The 20,119-nt window shown below is 53.1% G+C and overlaps 1 protein-coding gene across 1 annotated transcript; it reads right to left on the bottom strand.

Moving 5' to 3' along the window:
* Positions 1 to 12,322: 12,322 nt before the first annotated feature.
* On the bottom strand, positions 12,323 to 19,900 carry LOC116643418 (tubulin alpha-8 chain-like). The gene is made up of 5 exons (XM_032422186.1): positions 19,825 to 19,900; positions 17,895 to 18,117; positions 16,622 to 16,770; positions 14,157 to 14,837; positions 12,323 to 12,707 (listed from the first exon to the last, which is right to left on the bottom strand). Exons 1-5 carry the CDS (start codon positions 19,825 to 19,827, stop codon positions 12,414 to 12,416), a joined length of 1,350 nt encoding a protein of 449 aa, XP_032278077.1. The 5' UTR covers positions 19,828 to 19,900; the 3' UTR covers positions 12,323 to 12,413.
* Between the last annotated feature and the right edge of the window lie 219 nt (positions 19,901 to 20,119).

Raw genomic sequence — 20,119 nt, 5'->3', positions numbered from 1 at the left:
GGCGGGTGTGGAGGAAGCGAAGCGAAGTGGGAGCACAAGCCCCCCCCATCCCTCCTGGGCTCCCCCGGGTCAGTCCATGCTGTCTCCCTCGCTGGCCTCTTTTCCTCCCTTTATGCCTGCCACATCCTTTATCCAAAGCAGCTGCTTCGTGTCCTCCGAATTGCCTTGTAGGGGAATGGCGTTTGTCTTTTGGTAGCCAGATTCCTGCTAGAAAGCCCGGGCCGGGCAGCACAGCATCTGGTGCCCAGGTGAGACTGGGGAGCCTTGACACCCACTACTCCGGGAGGGTTGGGGAGAAGCCCGCCAGCCCCTGGGCCCCGCGATGAGACCCCTGCCTCCCTCCCCTCGGCCCCCAGCCCCAGCTCCAGGACTCTGCAGTGATCCCTCTCCCGCCAGGTTTCTCATTCGTCCAAACCTTTACTGAGTTCCCACTGAGTGCTAAACACCTGAGGTGAGGGGCTGCGCCAAACTCACATCCTGCTGGAGGCCTTTGAGGCTCTCCCCGGGAATGAGTAAACTCTGTTTACCAGGTTAATGCGGTTCAATGAGAAGCCCACAGGCTTGCGGTCACCCAAACGTGGGCTTCAGTTCAGCTCTGCTTACTAGCTGAGATCTTAAAATGTGATTCCCCACCCTGAGCAGATGCTGGACGCTCAGAGCACATCTGCGGACCCCTCCCTTGGCTTTAAGAGACCAAGGTGCCTAACACCCAGCCGTGGACCAGCCGGGCGCCGCTTCCCTCCCCACCCCCAGCCCTAGAGGACCACAGGCTGCGACGACTCCCTCCCAAGGGCCTGCTCCTTTGAAACTGGGAGGTTACTCCCTGCTGACACTTCCCCCAGGGTAGGATCAGCCCGCCCACGGGGTCTGAACTCCTCCCCTCTCCTAGGGAGCCTCAGACAAGCCCGGGCAGGTAGGACATTTCCTTTGTGTTGTCTGCCCAGCCCTGGGTGGGTGGGGGGGGCAGATTTTCCCACCGGGACACCTCAGGGCATGATTCTCCTCCTTCTGGTTGGGCTATTTTAGAAGGCCTGGACGGCCACCGAGCTATTATCACCGAGGGGGCTGAGACAAGACGGCCACGCAGGCTCCCTGCCCCTCCCCCCGGCATCAGCATCCCCGCCCACCCCCACCATCAGTCCACTTGGGCATTGGCAGTGTCTACCTGGTCCGGGAAGGAGAAAGGGGTGGGACAGATCTGTGAACTCAGACACTTGACCTTTGTGATCCCAAGTGCTCTTATCTGTCAATGAAGGTATTATCCTCACAGGGTTGCTGTGGGAGTCAAATGAGATTAGCATGTGAGGGCTCAGAATTTTTAGGCAAGGAATACATCATGTTGGGTCATGACATTCCCTCTTACAGTCCCTTCGGGGGCTTCCCCACAGTTCTGGGGGTAAACCTGTTTTAACACTGCCTACAACTGCCTCACTGATCTCATCTCCCTCCGCCTCAGCCACGCGGTTCCTGCAGTTCTTTCCATGGGCCTGACCTCATGTTAGACCTGGGGCTTCCCCATGGGCTGTTTCCTGGCCTAGACCTCCTTCCTCTGGCTAACTCTGTCCTCCGCTTCAGTGAGGGGTCCTCAGAGGAGCCTCCCCTGCCCCCCCCCCAACAAGGCCAGGCCTCCTGCTACCCGCTCTCTTTGCGTACCTCAAGCTAGAGCCAGGGAACAGTTGAAGATCTGGTACCCGCTCCCACAGGATGTGCTTCCTGATAGCCCCGCGTGCCTATTTGTTCACCCCTGTGTCCCAAGGCTTCACAGTACAAAGTAGGCATTTTATTATCTGTTGAAAGAAAAAGCTATAGAATCCTAGAATCTAAGGCAGCTTCGCGTCATTTCGACTCTCCCTTAGCCTGAAGTCTGCGGCAGGCACATCATGCCCACCGCCCCCCTGCCCCCCAGGACACAGCAGGCCCAGCAGAAAGAAGGAACGGGAGGGCCGGTCTGACTTTCCCTCCTCACTCCTTTCTACCAACACTTGAACTTCTGGTCACTTGCATCTTCCCTCTCCTGACCCCAGCAGAACTTGCCCTGTTCACTCTGTCGCCTCAGTGCCAGGTTGGGGGGGCTGTTCTGTGGATGATTAGGTTCACCTGTCAGCAAACCTCCCGCCTGCTCCCATCCCTCTCGCCAACCACGGAGCAGGGCCTCTCCCAGCACGTGGGCTCAGGTCCAGGTCCCAGCCAGGCCCTGTCCTAGCTGTTAGACCTTGGACCAATCCATTTCGGTAGTGGTTTCCTCATCTGCAAAACAGGGATGCTGCTTCACAAAATGGTTGGGATCAGGAGGGACACAAATGACTCTGTGTGTGTCTGACCCCGTGGTAAGCACTTCCCGTGCTTTTGTCACTGCAGCTCAGTGCGACGGAACCCGTTTACCTTACGTCTGAGGTCACTGAAGCGCAGAGAATGAAGCGCATGAGCCCAGAGCTTTCCTGACTACATGTGTGCTTGCTCTGTCAAGGTCAGGGGCAGAGTAGGTGCTGCATAGATTTAGGTTATTTCGGCTCAAGTTCCTCACGTTACTGACGGCACCTGGGGAGGTTTACCTGCTGAGGCCGAGAGCCTCCACAAGTCCGTGCTGATGTTTGAGGTGGGGACATAGAAACGAGGGATTCCTCTTCTCCCTTCCTTTGAGGACTGAATTCCCACCTCTTTCTGGGCCAGTGGCACTGCGTCGGTCATGAGAGAGATGATGGGACCAGAGGCAGTTACAAAGTGTTCCAGAGGGGTGACAGGAGCTTAAGAGTCAAATTCCTTAATCTCAGGAAGTGAGGGAACACGTTTTTTCCTTCGTTGAAAGGTGTATTCCGTTTGGGCCATGCAGGTCAGATTGAGGAACAATTTTTCTTAGAAATACGCACTGATGCTTTTATTGTACTGTTCCTGCGAAAGTCTGGCTCTCGACTCCGGCTGCACATTCGCTTCACCTAAGGAGATTTTTAGAAAAATACCAGAGCGTGGATCCAAGAGCAGTTAGAAGCTCCAGGGTAGAGCCCTGCCATCGGTTTGTGAAAGCTCCCCAGGTGATTCCAACGTGGGGACTGGGCTGGGGACCACTGCCCGCCAATGGTCCCCTAACAGTGTGGTCTCGAAGCGGCATCACCTGGGAACTTCTTAGAACTGCAGATTCTCAGGCCTCACCCGGACCTATCGAATCAGAAACCAAGAGTGGGGGGGGTGGTGACCAGCAATCGTGTTTACAAACCTTCAGGGGATACTGATCCAGGCTACAAAAGAACTCTTAGGAGGGCACAAAGTTTTAAAGCTGGCAACAGTCAAAAAGGCCATCTTAGGGGCGCCTGGGTGGCTCAGTTGTTAAGCGTCTGCCTTCGGCTCAGGTCATGATCCCAGGGTCCTGGGATCGAGCCCCGCATCGGGCTCCCTGCTCCGTGGGAAGCCTGCTTCTCCCTCTCCCACTCCCCCCTGCTTGTATTCCCTCTCTTGCTGTGTCTCTCTCTGTCAAATAAATAAAATATTAAAAAAAAAAAAAAGGGCTATCTTACCTAAGCTTGTCCTTAGTGTCTGGGAAAGGGAGGAAGAGCTACACGGCTTCCCCAACACTACCCAGCAAGTTTTGGGTAGAGTCAGGTATAGGACCTGTCTACTCTTGGACGGTCTTGGAGTAGATGGTCTGCAAGAACAGCCACAATTCCCCCATCCCTGTACGTGCAGGGCTCCCTTTCCACCAAGAAGTAGACTTCATTTCCCTTCCGGATTTGTTTGCCGGGCTGTTGTAACAAAGTACCACAAACTGGGTGCTTAAGACAACATAAAGTTGTGGGCGCCTGGGTGGCTCAGTTGGTTAAGCGACTGCCTTCGGCTCGGGTCGTGATCCTGGAGTCCCAGGATCGAGTCCCGCGTTGGGCTCCCTGCTCAGTGGGGAGTCTGCTTCTCCCTCTGACCCTCCCCACTCTCATGCTCTCTCTCTCTCAAATAAATAAAATCTTAAAAAAAAAAAAAAAAGACAACATAAAGTTGTCTCACGGCTCTGGAGGCTAGAAGTCTGAGATCAAGTTGCAGCCGGGGCCACGTTTCCTCTGAGCCCACTAGGGCAGTCTCTGTTCCAGGGCTCTTTCCTAGTACTTGACAGGTGTGAGAGCATTAACTCCAACCCACCATGGCATTCTCCTTGTGGAAATGTCCAAATTCCTCCTTTAATAAGGACACCAGTCATATTGGCACCCTACTCCAGTATGACCTTCCAGTTAACGCCACATTCTGAAAAAGCAAAAGTTAGAACTTCAGTGTATGATCTTGAGTGGGTAAGGGCCACGATTCAACTCGTAACACCTCCCATTGAAGCTGGGTCTTAAGGCCTAGGTCTTCAGAGTCCTCCGAGCTTCTGTCTTCATGCTCTGGAAGCTGGCGACTATGTAATGCCTGACTACACCGACTGGATGAGAGACCTGGAGAGAAAGGGAGGTGCAGGCCACCCCCAGACCTCCATCACCTCAGCTAAGGCATCGGATGTATGAGCGAGGCCGTCTTGGAATTCGGGTTGCCCCAGCCAAACCCACGGAGCAAGGGTGAGCTCCCACCACCAAGCTCTGCCCCAATTACAGAATCATGAGCAAATAAATGGTTGTTTTAAGCCACCGAAGTTTGGGGTGGCTTGTTTTAGATGGAAGGAGAGCACAGCAACAAGGCTCCAAAGCAGGGCCTTCATAATTAGTACTGGATTCTTCCTGCTGGAAGCCTTCTGCCAGAGCCAACGCCTGCCTATCGCTCCGATAAAATATTTGAGTCTCACTGCTGGCTGAGTGGCTGGGAATTAGGACAAAGTTCTGCTTGTATATAATGAATGACACCCTCTGACCTACCTAGAAGCTTCTGAGAGCACGGGTGAGATGCTGAGGCTCTGGCTGCGAGCAGGAGTGAGCAGGGGAGGGGGCAGAGAGATACTGAGGGGTGCTTTGTGTGGGTGGGCCTACAGCCAGAGCTTGGACGCACAGAGCCAATTGTGTGGGCTCCAAAACACTGGGACTTGGGGAGTAGAGGAATGCAAGTAGTGAGAGGTCTTGGCTGAAAGGAAAATTGGAATAATTAACTGCTGAGAACGAGTATCTTCAAAAGAGCTTAATTTGGGGGGGGGGGAGGAAGAGCATCAGGGAAGACAAAGAAGTGATTACTTAGAATAGGAACAGAGAATTATATATGGAGAAGTGATGGAAGATGCTCAGACCATACAGAAAGTCCCCTTCTTCCCCCTCCAGTGGGTTATGCGAAGCGCCATATTGCCGACAGTGAGCATCAGTGAACACTTGCTGTGTGTCCCAGGGACTATTCTAAGCACTGTAGATTTTATCCTCATAACCACCCTAGGAGGTAGGGTCTGTTGTTTTAGGTTCATTTTATGGGTGAGGAAACGGAGGCCCAGTAACCTGATAAAGGCCACACAGCGATTAAGTAGCAAAGCTGGGATTCAAATCTAGGCATTCTGGCTGCAGAGTCTGTGTTCTTAATCATGAGTTAAGCTGCTCTGTGCTTTTTAAAGCCAGCTGAATGGATTTGCACACTGCCCCTCACACCTCTGCAGTCTTAAATATAGCAATTAGACGTGACTTGTGCTTAGGGCTTATGAAATCCACTCCAGGAGACCCATCCCCCATTGGGGATGGGGACTAATCCCTGGTAAGCTGCTCGTTAGAACAAGGTGACCAAATGGGCCAGGGTCTGCTGTTTCCCCCTTAGTTGCTGCTGCACGAAGTCCTGTATGGGACTTGCCTGCTGACTTTCTGATGTGATAATCTAAAAGCAGCCCCTCCCAGAAGAGGCAAGCCCCAGCCTTCCAAGGAGTCTGCCTGAGGCGGGGAGCCTGCTCAGGCTTGATGGGAAGAACCAGACTCTAGATCAGCAAGAAAGAGTCGTGTGTGCGTGCGCGCATAGGGGGAGGGGGTGCCTACCCCTTGGACACCCCCATCCCTGGATTTCTTCCTTGCTGCCTGGGTTCTGTGTCCTTATACACAGAGACATGGGAAGTGTCCTTAACTGGACATCTGGTCCATGTCCCTCAACTTACAGACAAGGAGTGTCCAGAGGAGGGGATTACTTGACAAGGTGTCCACCTCTCCTCTGAGAAGTGGGTCATCTCTCTTCCCAGCCTGCTATCCTGCATGGGCTTTCTTCTTGAAGGCTGGAGTGAAGAGGGGAGAGGAAGCAGGGCAGGCTGCAGGCTCCCCCATTCTTCCTTTCAGTGAGGAAATCCCACACTACGCCTCGGCTGAGTCCTGCCAGATCTTCCCGAGCATGTGTTCGAGTCACGGCCGAGCCAGCATTCAGAGCATCTACCTGCTCCTCGGGGTGGGGGTCAGAATGTCCCAGGAAGTGGCAAAAGCAGTCTCTGCTTGAGGCTGGGGCCCAGAGCTCGGTCACCAATTTTGTTTCCAACTTTGTTCTTTTTCCCCAGTAAGAATGAGCCAGCCTCATTGTGAAGTGGGAAATAAGGGGCCAGCGATATGGGCAGTCAGCAACATTTATAACCGTCCCTTAAACCTCAATTCCCAGACTTCTGAGGTCTTAGGCGGCCACCACCTTCTGTCCCTAACAGGGCACTCTGGCTCCCATCTTCCTGACGCACACCTGAGTCCTTCACCCTAGCTTAGTACCCAAATGTGCACCAGGGGCCCGTACTGTGTGGGGTGCGGCCAAAACACAGACCCTGTCCTCAAAGGCTCAGGCACAAGAAGAGTCCTTTCTTCTCACTCTTTACCAGGACCTCTTTGGGTGGGGAGACAGCTATTTTGTGAAGACATATCCTGCTTCTGTAGAATTTTCCCATTTCCCACCATTCTGCCCCGAACCGTCAGCCCTGGCAGCAGAGAGCTAGCTGGAGTAGTTGTGAGATATCATGCTGTGTCCCCTGCCTTGTTCCTTCCTGGCCAACTCCTATTCAGCCTTCAAAACCCAGTCAGTCCTCAACCCCACAGACTAGATTCTGGATTTTATTCACATTCCTACTCATCTTTGTCACATATGCGATCTGTTCACATAGCTTCCTCTTTGTGTTTCTTCCCTTCTAAGCTTAGACTCAGGTGGCCCCCAGTGCCAGGGACCCCTTGGTAGTGGCCGTGTTGAGTGGTCTAGGACCCTGAGGGCTCAGAGGGGGTGATGCAATGTCTGCTGCTGGATGCACTGACCATTTTCAGATTCACTGGGATGCATCCCTGCTCTCTACCCACTGTTCTCTCTCCACTTAGATGCTTCTTCCCATCCCCCCAGAAGATCAAAAGTCTCAAGGGCGCCTGGGTGGCTCAGTTGGTTAAGCGACTGCCTTCGGCTCAGGTCATGATCCTGGAGTCCCTGGATCGAGTCCCGCATCGGGCTCCCTGCTCGGCGGGGAGCCTGCTTCTCCCTCTGACCCTCCCCCCTCTCATGTGCTCTCTCTCTCTCTCATTCTCTCTGTCTCAAATAAATAAATAAAATCTTTAAAAAAAAAAAAAAAAAAAAAAAGTCTCAAATAGTGTCTAATTCTCTTCTTGCCATTCATGTAAATGAATCAAAGATGAATTCTACTTTAAATAAAAAATAGGGGTGCCTGGGTGGCTCAGTCAGTTAAGTTAGGATCCCAGGGTCCTGGGATTGAGCCCTGCATCAGGCTCCCTGCTCAGTGTGGAGTCTGCTTCTCCCTCTGCCCCTCCCCCCCCGCTTATGCTCTCTAATAAATAAGTAAGTAAATAAACAAACAAATAAAAATATTTAACAAATAAGAAACAGAAGCGAGGAATTCCAACCTCCTCTCCACAGACGTATGTGTGCAAGTGCCCATCTGCCTCGGTCCCTGCGGTGTCGGACTCTGGTCATCCCACACCCTCACCTTCTGTGCTGGGCCTCTGCCCGGGGCTGGGAGCTCTCTCCACCCCCGTGGCCAGCAGCGCTCCCTGGGCCATCTCTGTCCTTCGGCTCTCTCCACAGGCGATCTCACGCCCTGACCCTCAGTCTGACTTCCTGAGTTTCAGCAGCACCTCCGGGGGCTCAGCCGTTGCTCTGCCTGGCCCCCAGGGGACTCAAGCTCAACACTGTCTGTTAGGGCCTGAACTGTGCCCCCACAAAATTCACATGCTGAAACACCTCTGAGTGGGACTGTGCTGGAGATAGGACCTTTCAAGAGGTTATTAAGATAGAGTCATACGGTGAGTTCTAGATGACGGGTGTCCTTGTAAGAAGAGGGAACGAGGACACAGACAGGCACAGAGGGAAGACCATGTGAGGACACAGGAAGATGGCCATCTGTAAAGCAAGGAGAGAAGCCTCAGAAGAAGCCGACCCTGGCGACAGCTTCCTCTCGGACTTCCAGCCCCCAGAACTGTGAGGACGTTAATTTCTGTTGCATAAGCCCCCCAGTCTGTGGTCCTTTGTTTATGGCAGCCTTAGAAGATGGATACAGTGTCTAAAGCTGAATTCATTTCCAAATCCAAACAGAATAACAAGGAGGGACAGCATCTCACGCCGTCCAAGGCAGAAATCCAGGCACCCACAACTCTTCCCACGGGCTGCATCAACTGGTCACTAAGTACTGTGATTCCAACCCCTTCTCTTCCCCATCTCACTGCTCTGGTTGAAGCATTATGCAGCACCTTGCTTACCACAACCGCCCCTCTCCCTCTAGTGTGCTGTGCTTGGAAACCGACCCTTCTTGCGACTGCCAAGCAATCCTTTAGGGCAAGGTTTTCAGTCTCAGCACCACTGACATTTTGGGGCAGTACAAATCTTTGTTGAGGGGAGGTCTGTCCTGTGCTCTCTACCCACTGCACACCAGAACACCCCCTCTCCAGTCGTGACAACCAAAACTGTCGTGCCACATCACTCTAGGTTGCGAACCATTGCTTTAAGGACAAGTGACCCTGGATGCTGGCACTTGACAGCCACTGAAGATTTTATACAGGAGAAAATTCAAACTCCTTTGTTGCCTCATTGGTTCCCTCTAGCATCTAGAATAATTCATGCCACATAGTAGGCGCTCAATAAATATTCGAGAAAGATAAGGCAAAACCAACATCCTTTTTCTTGAGCTCCCCCTTCTTCTATCTCAAGTTTCAGCTACAAACTACTCGCCACCTGAACAGAACGTACCTGTGCTTTCCATATCTTTTCCTCTGCCAGTCTCTGCCTGGAACAGCTAGCCCTCTCTCCACCCCAACCCACTTTTAGTATCTGGCTCAAGTGCCAGTCCTCCGGGAAGGAGGAGCTGGGGATTCCCGTGTCCTCTAGGCGCACCCTGCACGTTTCTCACCCCAGTTTGAGCTTTAAGGAAGAGGGAAGACAGAAAGAGACAGCAGATCGGCTCCTTGCCGTAGGCAGGACGACTACCGCACGCCACCCAGTGCTTACAAGAAGCAAGGGGACTCCCCTCACGATCTCCAAAATGCCGAGGACCTGAAGCCCTGGGGAGTTCGGAAGGTGGGGCGGGGGGGAAGCAGGGAAAAGGCAAGAACAGCAAGACTAGTCAAAAACCTTCACGAAAAAGCAGTCAGACCCCAGGACCCTGCTTTCACCTTAGAACTGGCAGGCACCCGTGAACACAACCAGAAGAAAACAGGGTTACACCTCGGAGCAGTCAAATCTAAACGGCTCTGGGGTCGGGCATCTCGGGCACAGCTCGGGGGGAGAGGTGAGGAGCAGCCTGAATACTAGGCATTACTGAAAATCTGCACCAGGGAAAGAAACAGCCAAGGCCTCCACACTGTTTTGAGGGCGGGAATTTTTTGTTAAGCTTCTCATATGGTATGGGCGAGCTGCTGTAGAGATCCTCTAATCTTCCCTGTCATTGAGGCTAATGCCTTTTAGTGTCCTGTTCTGATCACCAGCAGGATAACCCCCCTCCTCTCCAAGGACTCCACAGAACCAACTTTCCACCGGGCTCCGGGGTCCTGGGTCGGTGACAAAGGGAAGGTGGTGGTACCCGCAGGAAGTCGTCTGGGTGTAGACCGTGCTATGGCCAGGGCCAGAGCGCACCCGCCGCCAGCTCTGGTAAAAACACCTTCACGTACACCCCAGCCCAGCAAGGGTAATGCTTACTTCAGGTTCATGCTTTAGGTAGAGCACTTGTTAAGACTTTAGTGCTTTCAGTTTCAGACCGCAACCCCCAAGGCAAGAATTTCTCTGCTTCTCCATCATGACCCCACCAAGGACTCCATAGTTGGAAAGGAACCCAGGCAAGCCTCTCCCTGGGGACCCAGGGACATGGCTCTGTGTGGGGCTCAGCAGTGGGTGTTGGGGGAGAGGGGCTGAGTCCAGACACAGACTTAAAAGACTCTTCCTGCTTATTTCGAAAATACACACAAAAAAGGGGTAAGAAGTGGGGCGCCTGGGTGGCTCAGTCGTTAAGTGTCTGCCTTCGGCTCAGGTCATGATCCCAGGGTCCTGGGTTCGAGCCCATCGGGCTCCCTGCTCCGCGGGAAGCCTGCTTCTCCCTCTCCCACTCCCCCTGCTTGTGTTCCCTCTCACTCTGTCTCCCTCTCTCTGTCAAATAAATAAATAAAATCTTAAAAAAAAAAGGGGGGGGTAAGAAGCAAGAAAAGAGAATGTGACTTACATCTGTTCTAGTTTGGGACCATGAGAGAAGGTGAAGGCAGCTCCAAGTTTATCTAAATAAATTATCCGGCTTGCTCCACCCACTTGTAATTGACTCACCCGTGTGGTATCTCATCACAAGAGAGCCTCAGGGTTAGGTGTCCAGCCCTCATTGGCCGTTCTCCTTCCCAATGCCTGGGGCACCTGTAGGGCGAGGAGGGGTCTCTCTACTTAGTGGTTTGAACCCACAGAGGAAGAACTGCTAGTATGTACGAATTCATGTGTCCGGTGAGGGAAAAAGCAGGGCAAGAAAGAGGAAAGAAAATGTCAGCTCTTGGTTTCTGGGTGAAGATACCAATAGTGCAGGCCAGACGGACTTGCTGAACATTGACTGATCCAGGTCCTTGAATAGGCACTGGCCAGGTTTTCCTAACCTCCTTCCCCTTCTACTATACCTTAACTCTACCTCTAACCCAAGCCTGTAAGTCCTTGAGGACCTTCAGAAAGAGACCCATTCAGTTGCCTGGGCTGGACAATTTGCATAGGTCCACAACTCCTCTTAAAGGCCTGCAGCTTAACAGGTAGGGGTCAAAGTCTATGGATCTGAGCACTGTGTTAATGAGCTCTAGGACACTAAACAAGCAAGGCTCATAGATATTGGGAATCAGTTCGTAGGTTAACATTAAGAAACTTGTCCCCTGAACCCAAAGCAAGGCCACTGGGGACACATCCAGGTAGCCCCAAGGCTCACTGGTGCCTAAAAAAAGCAGAGACCCATCCTGAGTAATATGCTAGAACTCAGTGTGTGAAAAAAATCAAAGCAGGTAGATTCAGGCCAAGAGTCCAGGCCCTACCCTTCTGGTGGGGGCTGGGCTGGGTTCTGCTCAACGGCCTTGCCAGGGGCAGGGCCTGGTCCCATGGAGATGTCCCACCTCTACAGAGAATACATTTCTGTCTGGCTGAGGGGCTTTTCAAGCACAGGAGAGAGAGACCTCCTTGAACCTGGGCCGTGCTGGAAGGGACCAGCCAGTTTAGTCCTTAGGTCCTGCCAGGCCCTTCTACTGACTAATACACTGATTGCTAAGACTATATGTGGCTCGGTCCTAGAACTATAATACCTTTCTCATCAGGGACCCCTTTAAAAATAAAAAAATATAGACTTTTTTTTTTTTTTTTTTTTTTTGCCTAAAAGGCTCATAGACACTTTAAAAAGTATTTCAGATGTTCAACAGCCCCAGGCTAAAGACCCTTGGTCTTTTGGAATCCTGGTTCTTGGACCCTGTGCCTTTACTTTATATGGCATGGGGCTAGAGCCCTAAATTGTAAGATGGCTGCTGCAGATTGGCCTGTGAATTCATGTGGCTTCCACCTCTACTGCCCTCTGTTGGCCATGAGGAGGGAGGATAGGTTAAAAACAAAAAACAGAACAAAACAAAAAAACCACTTGACTCCTTCCTGGCATTGAAACCCAGACAGACTTTCTGTCCCAGAACGCTAGGCGCAAACTTCCAGCAAGCTTTCGCCAGAACCTCTAGAAGGCTTACCTTTCCTTGAGGTGGGTTGGGGATAAGGGGGTACACACAGGGAACCACCCCATGAAGTCAAAGCACCACAGTCCCGGTCCTGAGCCCCTGAATATTTGTCAGAGCGGTCTGATCGATCCTCCGTTATGCATCCCCCCGCTGGAACCACCGGACACAGAGGCCACCCTGCCCCTTAACTTAGAAGGACGACAAGGAAGTTGGAAAGTTAGTGAAGGCCCATGCCTGGGCAGAACTCCACATCACAGAGCTCCACATCGCTTGAGACACTGATTGTATTTGTAGGGGGTTAGGGAAACAGTGGAATGAGAAATACAAAACTAGGGAGAGAGCGGACGTCGCAGATGCCAGGACCCCCTAGAACTCCTCGCTCTCATCCTCGCCGTCCATAGATTCTGTTCCCACTTCTTCATAATCCTTCTCCAGGGCAGCCAGGTCCTCTCGGGCCTCGGAGAACTCCCCCTCCTCCATGCCCTCGCCCACGTACCAGTGTACAAAGGCCCGTTTGGCATACATCAGGTCGAACTTGTGGTCGAGGCGGGCCCAGGCCTCAGCGATGGCGGTCGTGTTGCTCAGCATGCACACGGCCCGCTGCACCTTGGCCAGGTCGCCCCCGGGCACCACGGTGGGGGGCTGGTAGTTAATGCCAACCTAAGAAGAAACAGCAAATAGTGTCAGCCCCTGGTTCTGGGTTCCCGGGAAGGGGTGTGTGGAAGGATTCCCAAAGCTGGGAGAGGGGCAGTCCCCTGGTGTTTGGCATTTGCCAGTCTGCAAGGAACCCAGGGATAAGGAAACAAACAAATCCGGAATGTGGGACCTTCAAGACACTAAGACTAGTCCCTTCAAAGTCACCATCAAGAAAAAGGGTGGATGCTTTACATTAAAAGACTGAAGAGACAAATATAATGCCTGGGCCTGGATTATAAACTGACTTTGAAAAACGGATATAAAAGACATCTGTGGAAATGGGGAAAAGTTCAAATACTGACTTAGGTATTCTTATTTTGGAGAAGGATTATTAAAAAACAAACTGGTGGGTCATAGATAGCTGTAAATGAGTTTAAATGGGTCAGCAAAGCAAACATAAAGGAAGCCTAGCAGAGCCAGATGTTGAATCTAGGTAGTGGGTATATAGGTGTTACTTGTAGCAATCTCCCCACTTTCCTATAGTTTACAAAATAGCTTAAAAAATATAAAATCCTGTGAAGATCTCCAGTTGGATCTAAACTTAATCTACTTTAAACGTTGCTCTATTCAGAACATATACATTTCATATTCAGTGTTAAAAAAAAGTCCACTTCCCCCTTACCGCCTCTACGGACAGCAAGCTTACTACTTCCTGAAGGCAGCCTTTCTTCCTCTGAGTAGCTGAAGCTTTCCTAATATGGAGCTAGAAGAATCTGCCTTCCAGACTTCCTACCCCTGGTCTCTAGTTCTGAGCTACAGGACAGCTCTTCAGTCCTAGCACACGGCTGTTGGCTTTATGACCGGAGTCCCTGAGTCCTCTCCCGTCGTGTCACGTCTGTGACAGCGTCACCGGGCAGGGAAGCTGTGGGTTTCCTAAATGCCACAGCTGCCACCTTTAATCTTTCTAATCTCACCCTGGAACAAAACCCATAAAACTTAAACTAGGTCACATGCCCAGTACCCTCTGGGAATGTGGGGAGAGAAAAGAAAGGGGCATAAACAAATTCTTCCTCATTACTTCAAAAGGAAGGGGCTGTGTTCCCAGACCTTCTGACCCACGTCTCGCCCATTAGCTGAATGGAAGGCCTTTCCGCGCTTCCAAAAGCACTCCCTTCCGGGCGGGAGCCATATTGGGTGGGTATGTCCCTGGCACAGGTGAACGGTCCCAACCCGACTGGCAAACCTAGGGAGTGCCCATTGGCGAGGCCGAAAGACATGAAACCTACTTTTTCTTTCATACAGGCAAGCTTTCGAGTAGAATAAAAAAGCTGTTATTTGCCCGATTCTCCCCATCCCTAGCACTTCTGTCGTCCTGCCTGCGGCTCTGTAGGAATCTCTCCTCTCAGCACGTACACAGGCCGCATGCTCACCACCTCCCCTCCCCCCCCATCCGCGACTTCACTCCTCACTTGCCTTGAAACCTGTGGGACACCAGTCCACAAACTGGATGGTGCGCTTGGTCTTGATAGTGGCGATGGCAGCATTCACGTCCTTGGGCACCACTTCTCCGCGGTAGAGCATGCAGCAGGCCATGTACTTGCCGTGACGGGGGTCACACTTGACCATCTGGTTGGAGGGCTCAAAGCAGGCGTTGGTGATCTCGGCCACCGACAGCTGCTCGTGGTAGGCCTTCTCCGCTGAGACGATGGGGGAGTAGGTCACCAGGGGGAAGTGGATGCGGGGGTAGGGCACCAGGTTCGTCTGGAACTCTGTGAGGTCCACGTTGAGGGCCCCGTCGAAGCGCAGGGAGGCCGTGATGGAGGACACGATCTGGCCGATGAGCCGGTTGAGGTTGGTGTAGGTGGGGCGCTCGATGTCCAGGTTGCGGCGGCAGATGTCATAGATGGCCTCGTTGTCCACCATGAAGGCACAGTCCGAGTGCTCCAGGGTGGTGTGGGTGGTCAGGATGGAGTTGTAGGGTTCCACAACCGCTGTGGATACTTGGGGGGCGGGGTAGATGGCAAATTCCAACTTGGACTTCTTGCCATAGTCAACAGAAAGCCGCTCCATCAACAGGGAGGTGAAGCCTGAGCCGGTGCCACCCCCAAAGCTATGGAAGATCAGGAAACCCTGAAGCCCGGTGCACTGGTCTGTCTGGGGTAGGAGAGAACACTGTTAGGACGCAGATGACCCACCCCCGGGCCCCAGCCCTCTTCTCCTGACGGAACCCTCTTCTGTCGGCAAAGCTACTGTAACCCAACTGCAACTGTATTCACTTCTGGATTTAGAAAACAAACAAAGCAAAATAAAACTTTTAAGCATAATTTGTACTTAAAGCGTATACATTTTATTGCACGTACAATGAACGGTTTGACAAGGGTATATACCTATATCACCAAACTAATCAAGATACAGAAATTTCCGTGACTCCAGAAAGTTCTCTCATGCTCTTTTGCTTTGCCTCTGTAGAGGTGAGAAGAGACTACCTCCAGGGGTTTGGAGTTCTGGGGGACAGATGACCTCGAAGGGCACTGCTGTGTGTGTGAAGTGGCAAGTGAGGGATGGTGGGAGGGGAGAAGAGAGGAGAGGAGGGTCAGGTGGGACGGAAGACTGTCGTCAGACAGCTGGGCCCTCTCAACTTCGTGGCTTTGCGCCCTGGTTGCAGCAGAGTGGGAGGTGGGGGGAGGTAGTGGTGGCATCTTGTTGAACATAGAGATTCACAGGCCCCCCACTTCAGACTGTAACCCAGGGACCTGCGGGTTTAACAAGTACCCCCGCTGACTTCTGATGTAGCTGGTCCTTGGACGAGAAGAGCGTCAGTCTATACCAGACGCACGGGGAGTAACGATATAAAAATTCTCCATTTATTTGTGATATATCCATATATCGATTCACTATGTGGTACACCTGAAACTAATGCTATGGTAATTATATCTCAATAAAAATCAATTAAAGGAAAAGCAAACTTGATGCAAATTGATAACAACTAAAAAAACCAAAATACCCCCTCAAACAAACAAACAGAAAACCCAAAAAACAAAACAACTCCCCCACCGAAAAACCTCTTAAGAAAATCCTAGGACACCTGGGTGCCTCAGTCGGTTAAGCGTCTGCCTTTGGCTCAGGTCATGATCCCAGGGTCCTGGGATCGAGCCCCGCATCGGGCTCCCTGCTCACCGGAGAGCCTGCTTCTCCCTCTGCTCCTCCCCCCTGCTCATGATCTCTCTCTCAAATAAATAAATAAAATCTTAAAAAAAAAAAGGAAAAGAAAAAAAGAAAATCCTAAGCCCAGGGGGTACTTTGTTTTTGCAAGCACAGAATCCCATTCCTCAAGTCAATGAATGGCAAGTCCTCAGTCTGAACTAGTGAGCAGCACAGAGTAGGTCTGGACAATCCCTCTAGAGGACCAGTGCCAAAGTACTGGCTCCTAGTTGGCCTCGCTCCTGGTTCTCAGTGCCTCAGGCAAGGGATGGGGTAAACTGGGAAGTGGTTAAAAACTAACCAGTAAGCAGGAGCCTCTCCCAGGTGTAAAGTTCTGCTTAGGAGTCTAAGAACAAGCTGACCTGCCAAGGCAGCTTCCACCTACCTGCTGGGGGAAGAGAGGGATCAAAGCTCAAAGAAGGCTTGGATTGGACAATTAGACCTGGCAAAGCTACGAACCAGCAGGGCAGGAGCCTGAGTCCACAGACTCAAGGCAGAACTGGTTAGTCAGGCTTCTAACCCTAGATCCACACCCAGGACACGCAGCTCCCCCTAGGGGAAGCGGAGGAGACAGACAAGCCAAAGGAGCCGTCAGGACACCCCGGGCGCCGGCCACAGCCACAGCCACAGATCTGTGGTTTCCCTTTCTTCCACACACGTCCAGCCTCCCAGGCCAGGAAGAGAGAGTCAGGACACACGGATCTCCTGACGGTGTCAAGGGCACTTGGTCCGCTCACCAGTTTTCGGATGCGCTCCAGCACCAGATCGATGATCTCCTTCCCCACAGTGTAGTGGCCTCGGGCATAGTTGTTGGCAGCATCTTCCTTGCCAGATATCAGCTGCTCAGGGTGGAAGAGCTGCCTATAAATGCCAGTTCTTACCCCATCTTGAGGGGAAGAAAGAGGGCAAAGGTAAGAGAGGCTGGTCCCATCCCCCACGAGGACACAGGCGTTAGGACCTATGCTGCTAAGCTCCCCCACGTATAACTGCAAAAGGGAGCATGGATGGCCAACAGCCTTCCAGGGACCCACTTGCAAAGTCCAGTTAGTCCTCCCTGGGCCTGAGAAGGGGTAAGTCAGGGGGCCCCTTTAACTCTGCCTTCCCTCAGAGCCACCTCTACGTGGTGAGGAATCAGACGGGGTCTAGGGGAATCTCACTTCACTTTTGATTGGGACTAGAACATAGACTGATGCAGAAAACCCAGTCCACAGTTTACATCTACAAAACTATCTTTGGAAACATGGGGAGATGGGGGAGCGACTGGGTGGCTCAGTTGGTTAAGCGTCTGACTTTGGCTCAAGTCAGGATCTCAGGGTCCTGGGATGGAGTCCCGCACTGGGCTCCCTGCTCAGTGGGGAGCCTGCTTCTCCCTCTCCCTCTGCCCCTCCCCCCGACTCATGCTGTCTTTCAAATAAGTAAAATCTTAAAGAAAGAAAGAAAAAGAGAAAGAAAAGAAAAGGAAAAAAGAAAGAAAGAGAAAGAAAGATGGGGAGAGGAGTAAAGTTTTCAGGAACAGGAAACTGAGGCGACCCAGATGCAGAAAGGAGGAAGCAGAGAACACCCTGGGAGCCAGCAACAGCCAAGTTCACATGGGTCCACATACTATTAAGGGGCCCCTTTCAGTTAAGGCTGAGCAGGGAGCCATTAAGAATGTTCTCAGTGCCCAGTCCCTTAGGCAATGTTATCCTCAAGAGTGTGCGGGTAGGAAAAAGGAAGTTTAAAGTTTCTGCTTCCATATCCATTCTTTTCTGCAGTCCTCATTCTGGGTCTGACCCCTGACTCACATCTGGCAGTTTCTGGGCAGAGTGGTTTGACTAATATCCGTCTCAGCACAGGAAGCCCTCAGGACCCCTCCTGAAGTCAGAGTCTAGACAAAAGCAACAGACTTCAGTGTTGTTCTTGGCAGGGGGCTGCCTGCATTCCAAGAGCTTTTCCCCTAAGCAGGGCTCCCCACTGACTTTGGGGCTGGCAAAAAATACAGGCTGGAGAGGGGAACCCCCGCCCACTCACCTATGACAGCAGGCTCCAGGTCCACAAAGACAGCCCGGGGCACATGCTTGCCAGCCCCGGTCTCACTGAAGAAGGTGTTGAAGGAGTCATCGCTGCTGCCCAGCGCCTTGTCACTGGGCATGGTGCCATTGGGCTGGATGTTGTGCTCCAAGCAGTAGAGCTCCCAGCAGGCATTGCCCATCTGCACGCCCGCCTGGCCCACATGGATGGAGATACATTCACGCTGTTGGGGGAAGCAGAGAGATGATGGGGTGTGAATGGACAAGGGAAGCAAGTGGGCCTTGAAAAGGCCCTGGAAGCACCCTTGTATCTTTCCTCCCTGGAGACTGAGGCCTGACAGTGAGTTACATGTTCCCAAACCCAAAGACTGGGTTCCCTTTCCAGACCTTCCCACACTTTAAGCCAAATGATCTCATTTTCTTTTTCATTTACTGAGGGCTCGAGAACGAAGGTGGCTAAAGCCCAGGTCTTCAGGGGCAGGAACTAGAGAAAGCCGATACCAAGCAGCCAAATCCCACTGCCTAGTGCCCTGTGTGCTGGCTGGGGTGGGACAAGGAAGCTCAGAGTCCTGCACACCAAGATGGAGCCTCCAGCACTGGACCCCTAGGGGAAGAGGTCTCCCACGGTGGGGACTCTGTGTCCTCTACACTCTGAAGGGGCAGAAGACGAAGTTCAGGTCTGTGGATTAACAGAGGCAGCGGCTCTGGAGTTAGAGCTAGTTTGAAAGCTCACCTGCAACCTCCCCTTTTGGGGGGATAGGCCCTGACTCTGGACACTTGTCCTTGCCCACTGCACTACACAGTCAATCCAGGTAAGTACTGCTCGATGGTCACAATGGAGCCAGAAGACTCACCCTGGCCCTTTCAGCTCTCCTAAGGTAACTCCTACAATGGACAGACTCTCTTGTCTTCTGGTCCTTCACCCCCAACCCACAGTCTATAGGATCCGTGTGAAAGGGCAGCACACTTCCCAGATGCAGAAGGGGTCTTCTAAGACAATCGGCAACAGTTTAGCAATTTTAGGAGCTATCCTTCAAGGCAGCCTCAGAGCCTTTACAGGGGCTCAGGACACAGGCGGGCATCTGATGATTCCTGTGAGGCCCTGAGGCCTGACACGCGCCGAGCTCTTTGGTTTAACTGAGGGACTTCACGGGCTTGGGCATCAGAAGAGGAGAGAAGTGGAGTAAAGGATATTCCTCCTGAGACACCAGGAGCTCACGGACGTGCCTGACCAGGGATGGGTCAAGGTCGTGCACCTCTGACTTCTGGCCGCGAGTCCGGCCGCGCCAAGACAAAGGCATTCAGAGGAACAGTTCAGAACTGGAGAAACCTGCTGGAGTTTGCGGAGCGGCCCAGGTCCGGCCTCCAGCGCGGGAGTGTGACTTCACCCGGAGGCGGGGACTGCGGCTGGGGGCGGGCGCCTCTTTGTCCCGGGCCGCCGCGGGAGAAAACTGGGGCGGGTCCAGGCTCCCGACTCCGGAGCGCGCCGCACAGCCGGACCGGGGTTGGGGGCCCCAGGCTGCGCGCGGCGCGGGACGCACCCCGCCACGCTGGCGCCCCGCCGACCCCGCGCCCCGGCGCCACCTCCCTCCCTTTATCTTTCCTCCCTGGAGACTGAGGGAGCGCGCAGAACTTCTCCAGCTCGCATCCGCCTCTCCCGGGCCAGGGGCTCAGAGAAGCAGCGCTCGGACGCGGCGGGCGTCCCCGGCCTTCCGCACAGCCCCCCACACCGTGGTCACCGTGACCGCCCAAACCCCCCAAGAAGACCCGCGCAGCCCTTCGCACACACCCTGGACTGCCCGGCACCCCGGGCTCCCCTCCTTCCCGAGCAGCTGGCCCTTACCGGGGACCCTCGGGCGCCCCCAGCATGCTCTCCCGCGCAGTACCGCCCTCATCGTGGACTCCGCCAGTACCCCCTAGCTCCCTCTCACCATGGTTGTTCCGACAGGTGACGTTTGCGGAGGGTCGTTGACTGCAGACGCGTTACGAGTCTCCAGCAACACCACGAATCCCGGTGCAGACAGGCTAGTTGGGGCTTATATATCCCCGCCCAGCTGCCGGCCATGCCTCCCAGCGGGGCTCCCATTGGGCCGCAGCCGGACGGGGCCCGCCCCCTCCGCGTCTCTCATTGGGCCAGGTTCCCACCGAGGCCCGCCCCTCTCTCCGTTATTGGGCGGGCGCTTATGAAATATCCCCGCCGTAGCCGGTCATTGGGCAGTTTGTAAA

The sequence above is a fragment of the Phoca vitulina genome, unplaced genomic scaffold (assembly GCF_004348235.1).
Source record: "Phoca vitulina isolate PV1807 unplaced genomic scaffold, GSC_HSeal_1.0 scaffold26, whole genome shotgun sequence".
NCBI classification, from domain to species: Eukaryota; Metazoa; Chordata; class Mammalia; order Carnivora; family Phocidae; genus Phoca; species Phoca vitulina.
Note: the sequence above shows the minus strand (reverse complement) of the source record. Positions and strands in the feature narration are given on the sequence as shown.

What these genes read in the sequence shown, in the direction of transcription:
- LOC116643418 (XM_032422186.1), bottom strand. An exon ending in CCTGGAGCCTGCTGTCATAG is followed by an intron (nt 16,771 to 17,894) that starts GTGAGTGGGCGG and finishes CTTCCCCTCAAG; the next exon opens with ATGGGGTAAGAACTGGCATT. An exon ending in TGGAGCGCATCCGAAAACTG is followed by an intron (nt 14,838 to 16,621) that starts GTGAGCGGACCA and finishes CTCCTACCCCAG; the next exon opens with ACAGACCAGTGCACCGGGCT.